The sequence below is a fragment of the Electrophorus electricus genome, chromosome 25 (genome assembly GCF_013358815.1).
Source record: "Electrophorus electricus isolate fEleEle1 chromosome 25, fEleEle1.pri, whole genome shotgun sequence".
Lineage (NCBI taxonomy): Eukaryota > Metazoa > Chordata > Actinopteri > Gymnotiformes > Gymnotidae > Electrophorus > Electrophorus electricus.
Window position 1 is genome coordinate 421410 of NC_049559.1, and position 11644 is coordinate 433053.

An 11644-nucleotide genomic window follows, 5' to 3' on the forward strand; every position below is an offset into this window, starting at 1 on the left:
CTGAAAAGAATTTCAGAGCAGAACTGAAAAAAAAAGACACATTTACGGAACAGGTCAATGAGAAAATTCATTTAACTATGAAAAGATTTATAGTCCTATAAAATATGTCATGATAGTCCAACAGGTGGATTATTTTGAGTGCGTTAGTCACATGTTAGCTCGAAGGGTCAGCATTTACAGATATATTTACATAATGCATTTACAAGTTTACGTCATACTTTTTAAAATAGCCCTAATGATCACCAGGTCTGATTATTCTGCCTGTAGTGTGTGAAATAAATAAGTGAAAAATAACAGTAACATTGAATAAGTGTGCTATAACCTAAACCACCTGTTCTTGTGAAGATTTAAAAACAATTAGGCTACACAAGACCTAGAAAAAAATGTTTATTTCTGAAACACAATGACAAAATGTAATACAAATACAATCACATGTAAATATGTTGTCACTCATGACATCAGGGTTGAAGTTATGTTTCTGAAATAAAATCTAGCTAAAACATGCCATGAAAAAACAAGAAAAGTTAATATTCCGTTGTTCAAAAATATACTCTGTATGTACAAAATGTCACATAGAGAGTCAAAGATGTAAGCACTAACAACAAATCCCATGAAAACATCATTCATCTGTGAGTCTTCCAGGACTGTTCACAGGGATTGGCTGTGTGGAGTGTGCGTGCACTGGGATTGGCTGTGTGGAGTGTGTGTGCACTGGGATTGGCTGTGTGGAGTGTGTGTGCACTGGGATGGGCTGTGTGGAGTGTGCGTGTACTTTGATGTCTATGTCTTCGCTGTTCTTTCTCCTCTGTGGCTGTGGAGAGCAGATGTGGATGTAATCACATTGGCTTCGCCGGCCCTCTGCGGTGCTCTGTAAAGCCGCAGTCCCGGGTGGCTGGGGGCCAGGGCGGATGCTCCCATGTCGGGAGTGAGGGGGTGAGGGGGCACTCCTGAAGAAGGTGGACAGGTGGCGGGTGGTCGTTGCATTAGCTCGAGTGGCTGACGGACTCCAGCATCGGTCTGAGTGCCCCAGAACTCTGCACTCACTGGTGCAGGCCCAGAGCCCTGGAAGAGACACTCGGTTATGGTGGAGAAGAGTCTCACACAAAAGCTGTGATTCTGTATCAGACATGTTTCTGTATCAGACACGATTCTGTATCAGACATATTTCTGTATCAGACATGTTTCTCTGTCAGACATGTTTCTCTATCAGACACGATTCTGTATCAGACATGTTTAGGTATCAGACATGTTTCCCTATCAGACATGTTTCTGTATCAGACATGTTTAACTATCAGACACAATTCTGTATCACACGTGTTTCTCTATCAGACATCTTTCTGTATCAGACACGTTTCTGTATCAAACATGTAGTCATTATTTTACTTCTAAACTCCCATAATGTTTATCCAGTACTGCTGAGCTGAAACAAGTAATATTTTGATTGTTCTTAAGAAAGGCAACATCCAGCCTTCAAATGTGACCCTGCCCATACTGACACTGGTCTGTGATTTATAAAGTCACGCTGACAGCCAGTCAGACAGACGCCTCTTATTTTAATCTCTAAATGACTTCCTCTCCCTTTCATTTCACTAGAATGCCTCAGACAGATGTGAGGTGGTTCACAGTGAAATGTGTCCATTTTAAAGCCTCTTCTTCTGTTCACTGTGCACTTCTGATACATTTGCATCTGCAAAGCAGCACTTTAACAAAGTGTGCTAGTAATGAATCATCTCTGAGCCACTGACCCATATGTTAACAGATTGTCTGCAGTTAAACAACGTCAAACACCTGCACAAACACCACATAAACGCTCTAGTAGTCCCAAACTCAGGACCCTACTGCCCTCTTTCTGCACGCAAGTAGAGCAAGTTCTTTTTTAGATGTACGAATGTAAGATAAGAACTTTAACTGAGTCAGTTTGGGTTATACTAGGATAATATCATTTTGCTCTCCCATTCACGATATTTAGTATCTGTATTTGGCCTTTGATAATGAAGAGGTCTACTGAAGGTCTTACACATTATGTTTGCTGCATCTGGATTAGATGATTAGATCTGGATTAGATGGACATCAACTGATGTTCACCAACACAGTCTATTCCCACATGCCTTCATCACAATCTGTTCCTACATATCTGAATCTGAGTCTAATCCTACATGCTTCAATCTGAGTCTAATCCTACATGCCTGAATGTGAGTCTAATCCTACATGCTTCAATCTGATTCTAATCCTACACACCTCAATCTCCATTTAAATTCTGAAATTCAGATATTCAGAAATTATGGAACAAACCAATCAAAGGTGTGTTCACACATCTCACTTTTACCACATGTAGCTGACCTCTATAAAACCTAAATTCTGATGCTTTGAAGCACAATACTGTAAAAGTTGCTAATTGCACATTTGAATTGGGATTTTAAAAGGCATATTATCAACATGTGTTTGAACATTAGTCATCTGTGTACTGTCACATGGAATCAATATAATGGGATTAAAAAGTCTTGACTGTCATGGTTAGTCACTGGGTTTTAACATATAAGACAACCTGGCCGCAGAGAGTAATATTTCAATTCAGTCTTTTTTTTAAATGTATTTTTATGAGTGCATTTATTATATCATTACCTATGGGGTAGGTGTAGGTGCTTATTATATCCTTACCTATGGGGTAGGTGTAGGTGCTTATTATATCATTACTTATGAGGTAGGTGTAGGTGCTTATTATATCCTTACCTATGGGGTAGGGGTAGGTGCTTATTATATCATTACCTATGGGGTAGGGGTAGGTGCTTATTATATCATTACCTATGGGGTAGGTGTAGGTGCTTATTATATCCTTACCTATGGGGTAGGGGTAGGTGCTTATTATATCATTACCTATGGGGTAGGTGTAGGTGCTTATTATATCATTACCTATGGGGTAGGTGTAGGTGCTTACTATATCCTTACCTATGGGGTAGGTGTAGGTGCTTATTATATCATTACCTATGGGGTAGGTGTAGGTGCTTATTATATCCTTACCTTTGGGGTAGGTGTAGGTGCTTGTTATATCCTTACCTATGGGGTAGGTGTAGGTGCTTATTATATCCTTACCTATGGGGTAGGTGTAGGTGCTTATTATATCCTTACCTATGGGGTAGATGTCCTGCCCTGACTCAGTAGTCCATCACCCACTTTAGACTGATTGATTAGATGAATGATGTATAGACCAATGGCAGAGTGATCAGATGAATGATCAGTGTGACTGTCCTGCAGTCCTGGAGGCTGGCCTGGATCAGTAGACACACTAACCTCTGTAAGACACAAAGTCCCTTCTGACAGCCTCGCCACTCATGTCAGAGTCGCTATCATTCACATCACTGTCTCCTTTCCCACTGTCCTTGCCACTGACGTGTGGATCTCGGCCTGCGACAGTCAGCATGGAGTTCCTCTTCCATGCCGCCGCTGGACGCAGCATGTTTCTGCCGTAGCCGGGCAGCGTGGAATAACCCTGTGGGCCAACAGGCATGGACCAATCACCACCACCACGCCCTCTGCACACAACCTCATTTAAGCAGGTCCCAGATGGAGACTGGGATTCATTTGGGCTCAAAATAAAGTTCGACAAGCTCTGGACCCAAGCCCTCACACCAGTGATGCAGAGCATTATATATGCTGGCAATCTTTAAAGTAGCCAAACAGCCTGTAATACACATATGATACATATATAGAAATAAACTCACGCACACACGCAAATGTGTAAATGAAACAGTGGGAATACAACGACTTACGTCCATTTGCGCGTCAACACTCCTGTACTTAGATTTGAAGATAAGTGTAGACTCAACGACCTCGGCGCACGCCTCCACACTGTCGCGTATCGTCTCAGACGAACCCGTGGCGGCTTTGCAGGGCGGCGCGTGCGCCTCGAACATGTTGGCTGTCTGGTTTGAAATGAGCGAGACAGCATTGTTCTCCTTCTCCGCGTGAGGTGCGTCCGCGGGGATTTTCTGTCTCTTTTTACGACTGCATAATAAATACATTAAAATTCCGGCCAGCAGCAGGACAAAGGAAGTAGTCAGGGTCAGAACCAGGACAAGGGACGTGACCCAGGCTTTGGGCTCAGGGCTGGTCTCGCTATCGCTATAGAAATTGTGGCTTGATGGTGCGCCCTCGGTAAGGACGAAGTGAATTGCTGCAGTTGCCGTGAGAGACGGGAGTCCATTGTCATTTACAGTCACGGACACTTTCAACATGTCATATGCGTCATACGGGATCTTTCGGTTGACATATATCTCTCCCGTATCCTGATCGATTGAAAAGCCCAAATCCCCCCCCTCGCGGAGTTTGTAAGTAAGTTCAGCGTTTAACCCCGTATCCAGATCCTTCGCTTTTACGCGCGTCACGATGTAGCCCGCGGCGGCGTCCCTCGGCAGGGGCACGGCAGCGGAGCCGTTGCTGAGGGGAGGCTGGATTATCGCGGGCGCATTGTCATTCTGATCAACTATATTTATGATGAGCATGGCGTTGCTTTTGAGCTGCGGCCAACCCCTGTCACTGGCTTGAACGCGAAGCTCGAGTTTCCGCATAACTTCATAGTTAAAACTCTGCAAAGCGTACACGTGGCCAGCTTGATTCATAATCGCAAACCTGGACACACTGTTTGTGTCACTGTCAAAAAGGTCATAGGTTATTTCTCCATTAAGCCCCGTGTCCTGATCGCTAGCTAAAACTGTCGTGATGTAGGTACCAGGCAACTGGTTTTCCTCAATAAACCCTTCGTACACTTTACCGCTGAAAAACGGGGCATTATCGTTGACATCGGTAATAACTACCAGATACTGAGTGACTGTGCGCAGCGGAGGCGTTCCGAAGTCTTCGGCTACAATACTTAGATTGTACTCGGGAATCTTTTCTCTGTCGAGGGCTGCGTTGGTCAGTATTGTGTAGCTACCCTCGTAAGCCCTTCTGAGCGTAAAGTCGCCGTGTCCGCCGTGAAGGGTGCAGCTGACTTGCCCGTTCGCGCCGGCGTCTCTGTCCGTGGTGCTGATCACGGCCACAAGGTTGTCCCGACTGGTCGCCTCACTCACATGTGCAAGACCGTACGTCCCCGACGTGACAGGGGTGATGCTGACTTCCGGCCGGTTGTCGTTTACGTCTCGGACGTGAATAATAATCTTACAGACGGATGGGACAGGATTGTGTCCCAAATCAGTCGCTTGTACGTCGACTTCGTATGTTTTCTCCTCCTCATAATCCACGGGGCTTTGAAGTGTTAAATCCCCTGATTTGTGGTCTATTTTAAAGAGTTGTCGGATCTCACTTGTGACCTGTTTGCCAAACTCATACACGACTTGTCCGTTCAAATCCTCATCTGGATCTACGGCATTCAAGCGCAAAACAAGGTGTCCAATCGGGGCGTCTTCAAATAAGTCAACCGAATAGTTAGTCTGCTCAAAAACGGGACTGTTGTCATTAAAATCCAACACTTTTACAGTGACGTTGGTAGAGCCACTTTTTGAAGGACGACCTCCGTCGGTAGCGACGAGCTCAAGCGCGTAAAGCGCTTGGGCTTCTCTGTCCAGCTCTTTAATTAGCACGAGCTCCGCATATCTGACCCCGTCCACTCTCGTGACCACGTCGACGCCGAAGTGGTTGTTGTCAGAGATCCTGTAGTCCTGGACGGCGTTGGAACCCACGTCCGCGTCCTCGGCCGCGTCCAGGGCGACGCGCGTCCCCGCCACCGCGTTCTCCGATAGCTCAATTGCGCACACGGGGCTCGGGAACTCCGGAGAGTTGTCGTTAATGTCCACAACGTCGACCTCCACATGCAACAACTCGAAATGTTCGACAGACACAAAAGCAACATCAAAACTGATGAGGCACCTCGAATTCCGCTTGCACATTTTCTCTCGGTCGATGCGTTCCTCGACCGTGAGCCTCCCGTCGCTCTCTCTGAAGCGGATAAATGAAGCAGTGGACTGAGTCATCATTTTAAATCTGATGCCCGGAGACGTTCTCCAGGCTTTGTCCGAAGACCAGGTTATATTACTAGCCAGAGTTCCTATAACTGTGGGAGGACGCACTTCCTCGTAGATTGTATACCTCAGCGTCCTTTCCTCTGACAAAACTGGACCAACGATGCACGCACATAATAATGTAATTCCAAATGTCCACCGAATCCGTATGAATGAAATCCTTTGCTCCATTTTCGGTGCTGAGGCTTTTCAGTGACCGCCTAACACACCGGCGATGGTTTACCGTACAGTGGGCTCGCGACTGCACGCCAGACTCTCCAAACTGAAGCGCAAGTCACCCGTTCTGCGCGTGGAGTCCGTTACTTTCGCACCCCTCCTGTGCAGCCGCGAGAGCTGCAGCACAGACTGCGAATTATGCGAGTTCACGTTCAAATGCGATGGCGCGTGGCCAGTCCTCGTTTCACATCACCTGGACCCGCATAAAGAACAAATATAGTCGCACTCGCGCCCACGCAAACGTGAGGCGAGACAGTGTCTCTGAGTCGTGTAGAAAACATTTATAGAAGTGTTTACGTAAGTGTGTTAGATCTTTTCTTTAGGACGTGCTGTGTTAGGACATGCAGAGTGATACATGGTAAATAACACATTAGGAGTTTCTAACCAGACAGCAATGACAAGGTCAAGCTCCAGGAAATGCCCTTATATTCAAATGGTCCACTGCTAGGATAAGACTTACAAAGATTAAGGAGTAATTATGATGATAAAAGGGGATTTACAGATGTCTGAACCTTCCAGTCTGAGTCTAAACCTGTTAGTCTGTCACATTCAGTAATTATTACTCTTGCTTTTTAAATGAATGTCATGTTCTACCTCTGGAACATGGACTCCACTGTATCCCACTGTATAGCCAGGAAATGTAGTTTACTGTCAACCAAAAGCAGAATTTCACCTTGTATTCAGTAAATGTAACCGATTCACAGGTCTATCCATAGCATTACTCCATGTAAAAAAGACCCAAAATGTTATGTCACATATATGTCAGTATCTTCTAAGAATCTTCAGGTGTAAGAATTTCCCCAGAAAATTCAAAGCAAAAGATTTATCATAATCACTATTATTATTATTATTATTATTATTATTATTGTTGTTGTTTTTGTTGTTATATATTTTGCTATATTAACTTTAACCATTCCAATGTGCAGCTCATTTGTGTGCCCCTGTGGTAGCCGCATGCTCAACCGACTGGAACATCCATTTCTAACATGACTGATTATATTCCAGGGGCAGTGCTCTGTTTCTCTCAAAGTTCTCAGCAAATCTTTTGTGGCCTCAAATGAATCCAATCCACAGAAGCTTCGAAGGCAAATTAAAAAAAAAATTTCCATGGAACTGTTTCAGGCAAGATAGGCATTTTAAATTTACAGTTGGCTCTCAGACATAATCCCATTTTTAATAGGTTTCTAAATGCATTCACTTTTAGGGGATCTTTGCATTTTCAAGTTTGCTAATCACTTCAGTCCATAATGTGCCCTAAGAAATGCCATGATAGTCTAAACACACACACACACACACACACACACACACACACACTCTCTCTCTCTCTCTCTCTCTCTCTCTCTCTCTCTCTCTCTCTCTCTCTCTCAGCAGTGGGCTCCAGAAAAGATTAGAGATCAGAAGCAAATTATACAGCGGCACTGCCCATCTGGCTGCTGGCTGATTACCCCTCTCGTGGGAGATCGTTTTAAGATTCCTTCAGAATTCTGGACAGACTCTCTCCCACCTTTTGTGTGCTGTATTAAGATTCGAAACATTCAGGCAGGATTCTGGTGAATGGAGTGCCAATCTTAAGAGCCCACGCTTGCAATTAGACAGAGAGGAGAGGAGAACTATCTTCTACTGCACTGCCACATATGCTCTTTATACCGCCAAATATCAAAATGTGAGGCTAACAGTGTCGTTAGCCCACCTGAATTATATTTTGTGGTATTTAATATATATTATGTACAATTAAATTAATTTTCAAAGCAAAGAAATACATTTGTTTTTGCCTAATATTAAACGTGTAATTTCACATACACGGTTATATTCGGTTCACTTTGATTGACAAATGCTGACAGTCCAACAGTAGTGCACATTTATTTTAAAATGCTTTTGTGTCCATTACAGCACATCATTCAAGGCTGCTTTACTGTTGAAAGGAAAATGATCTCCAGGGTTACAGCTCAGCCTGACAGCTGCATTTCCTGTTCTGTCAGTGTAGTGTCCCTAGACAGAAGCAGAGGTGCAGGCTAACTGTATTCAGAGATAGACTCATGCTAAATATGTGTTTTTCAAATAGATGCAAGTGATGTAATCAGGTGGCATATTGATGTAACCAGTTGCTGTAGTGATGTAATCACATGCTGTGATGATGTGATCAGGTGAAGACTAACTGTGTATTGGGGTAGGTGAAGACTAACTATATATTTGGGTGCAGGTGAAGGCTAACTGTATATTTGGGTATAAGTGAAGGCTAACTGTGTATTTGGGTGTAAGTGAAGACTAACTGTTTATTTGGGTGTAGGTGAAGGCTAGCTGTATACTTTGGGGTAGGTGAAGGGTAACTGTGTATTTGGGGTAGATGAATGCTAACTGTATTTGGGGTAGGTGAAGCCTAAGTGTATTTGGGGTATATGAAGACTAACTGTATATTTGGGTATAAGAGAATGCTAACAGTGTATTTGGGTGTAGGTGAAGACTAACTGTATATTTGGGTGTAGGTGAAGGCTAACTGTGTACTTGAGCTTGGTGAAGGGTGACTGTGTATTTGGGGTAGATGAATGCTAACTGTATTTGGGGTAGGTGAAGGCTAACTGTATATTTGGTAATAGGTGAAGGCTAAGTGTGTATTTGGGTGTAGGTGAAGGCTACCTGTGTATTTGGGTGTAGGGGAAGACTAACTGTTTATTTGGGTAGATGAAGCCTAGCTGTACTTGGGTTTAGGTGAAGACTAACGGTGTATTTGGGTCAGGTGAAGGCTAACTATGTATTTGGGTGTACATGAACGCTAATTATATTTGGGTTAGGTGAAGGCTAACTGTGTATTGGGGTAGGTGAAGACTAACTGTGTATTTGGGTAGGTGATGGCTAACTGTGTATTTGGATGTAGGTGAAGGCTAACCGTGTATTTGTGGTAGGTGAATACTAACTATGTATTTGGTTGTGGATGAAGACTAACTATTTATTTGGTTGTAGGTGAAGGGTAACTGTATTTGGGGTAGATGAAGACTACCTATGTGTTTGGCGCTGGGTGAAGACTAACTTGTTATTTGGTTGTAGATGAAGGGTAACTGTATTTGGGGTAGGTGAAGACTAACTGTGTATTTAGGTGTAGATGAAGAATAGTTGTATTTGGGGTAGGTGAAGGCTAATTGTGTATTTGGGTGTACACGAATGCTAACTGTATTTGGGGTAGGTGAAGACTACCTATGTGTTTGGCGCTGGGTGAAGACTAACTTGTTATTTGGTTGTAGATGAAGGATAACTGTATTTGGGGTAGGTGAGGACTAACTGTGTATTTAGGTGTAGATGAAGAATAGCTGTATTTGGGGTAGGTGAAGGCTAATTGTGTTTTTGGGTGTACATGAATGCTAACTGTATTTAGGGTAGGTGAAGGCTAACTGTGTATTTGGAGTAGCTGAAGACTAACTGTATATTTCAGTGTAGGTGAAGGCTAACTATGTATTTGGGTGTACATGAATGCTAACTGTATTTGGGGTAGCTGAAGGCTAACTGTATATTTGGTAATAGGTGAAGGCTAAGTGTGTATTTGGGTGTAGGTGAAGGCTACCTGTGTATTTGGGTGTAGGGGAAGACTAACTGTTTATTTGGGTAGATGAAGCCTAGCTGTACTTGGGTTTAGGTGAAGACTAACGGTGTATTTGGGTCAGGTGAAGGCTAACTATGTATTTGGGTGTACATGAACGCTAATTATATTTGGGTTAGGTGAAGGCTAACTGTGTATTGGGGTAGGTGAAGACTAACTGTGTATTTGGGTAGGTGATGGCTAACTGTGTATTTGGATGTAGGTGAAGGCTAACTGTGTATTTGTGGTAGGTGAATACTAACTATGTATTTGGTTGTGGATGAAGACTAACTATTTATTTGGTTGTAGGTGAAGGCTAACTGTATTTGGGTGTAGATGAAGAATAACTATTTGGGGTTGGTGAAGGCTAACTGTATTTGGGTGGAGCTGAAGGCTAATTGTATATGTTGGGGTAAGTGAAGAATATCTGTGTATTTGCATATAGGTGAAGGCTAACTGTATTTCGGGTAGGTGAAGGCCAACTGTATATTTGGGTGTAGGTGAAAAATAACTATATTTGGGTTTAGATGAATGCTAAATGTATTTGGTGTAGTTCAAGGCTAACTGTGTATTTGGGGTAGGTGAAGACTAACTGTATATTTCAGTGTAGGTGAAGGATAACTATGTATTTGGGTGTACATGAATGCTAACTGTATTTGGGGTAGCTGAAGGCTAACTGTGTATTTGGGGTAGATGAATACTATGTATTTGGTTGTGGGTGAAGACTAACTTTTTATTTGGTTGTAGGTGAAGGCTAACTCTGTATTTGGGGTAGGTGAATGCTAACTGTATATTTGCGGTAGGTGAAGGCTAACTGTGTATTTGGGTATAAATGAACACTAATTGTATTTTGGGGTAGGTGTGAGCTAACTGTATTTGGGTGTAGGTGAGAACTAACTGTATTTGGCGTAGGTGAAGGCTAACTGTTTGTTTGGAGTAGGTGAATGCTAACTGTGTATTTGGGTGTAAGTGAAGAATAAATGGGTATTTGCAGTTGGTGAAGGCTAACTATTTGGGTTTAGGTGAAGAATAACTGTGTATTTGGGGCAGTTGAAGACTAAATATGTGTTTGGGTGTGGGTGAAGACTAACTTTTTATTTGGTTGTAGGTGAAGGGTAACTATTTGGGGTTGGTGAAGGCTAATTGTGTATGTGGGTGTACACGGTAAGAACTAGCTATATTTGGTTGTAGGTGAAGGTTAACTGTGTATTTGGGGTAGATGAAGACTAACTGTATATTTCATTGTAGGTGAAGGCTTACTATTTATTTGAGTGTACATGAATGCTAACTGTATTTGGGGTAGGTGAAGGCTAACTGTGTATTTGGGGTAGGTGAATACTAAATATGTATTTCGTTGTAGGTGAAGACTAACTTTTTATTTGGTTGTAGGTGAAGGGTAACTGTATTTGGGGTAGATGAAGACTACCTATGTGTTTGGCGCTGGGTGAAGACTAACTTGTTATTTGGTTGTAGATGAAGGGTAACTGTATTTGGGGTAGGTGAAGACTAACTGTGTATTTAGGTGTAGATGAAGAATAGTTGTATTTGGGGTAGGTGAAGGCTAATTGTGTATTTGGGTGTACACGAATGCTAACTGTATTTGGGGTAGGTGAAGACTACCTATGTGTTTGGCGCTGGGTGAAGACTAACTTGTTATTTGGTTGTAGATGAAGGATAACTGTATTTGGGGTAGGTGAGGACTAACTGTGTATTTAGGTGTAGATGAAGAATAGCTGTATTTGGGGTAGGTGAAGGCTAATTGTGTTTTTGGGTGTACATGAATGCTAACTGTATTTAGGGTAGGTGAAGGCTAACTGTGTATTTGGGGTAGCTGAAGACTAACTGT

At 43.0% G+C, this 11644-nt stretch overlaps 1 protein-coding gene across 2 annotated transcripts; it reads right to left on the reverse strand.

Moving 5' to 3' along the window:
* Nucleotides 1-371: 371 nt before the first annotated feature.
* Nucleotides 372-6269, reverse strand: LOC113590346 (protocadherin-8-like). Of its 2 annotated transcripts, none has more exons than XM_027030445.2 (3): nucleotides 3768-6269; nucleotides 3289-3487; nucleotides 372-1062 (listed from the first exon to the last, which is right to left on the reverse strand). In XM_027030445.2, the coding sequence occupies exons 1-3, from the start codon at nucleotides 6183-6185 to the stop codon at nucleotides 620-622; spliced, it is 3060 nt and encodes a 1019-aa protein (XP_026886246.2). In that variant the 5' UTR covers nucleotides 6186-6269; the 3' UTR covers nucleotides 372-619. The 2 variants fall into 2 exon arrangements, 1 of the variants encoding a protein (XP_026886246.2); XR_003412091.2 differs by having other exon boundaries at nucleotides 1001-1062; nucleotides 3127-3487.
* Between the last annotated feature and the right edge of the window lie 5375 nt (nucleotides 6270-11644).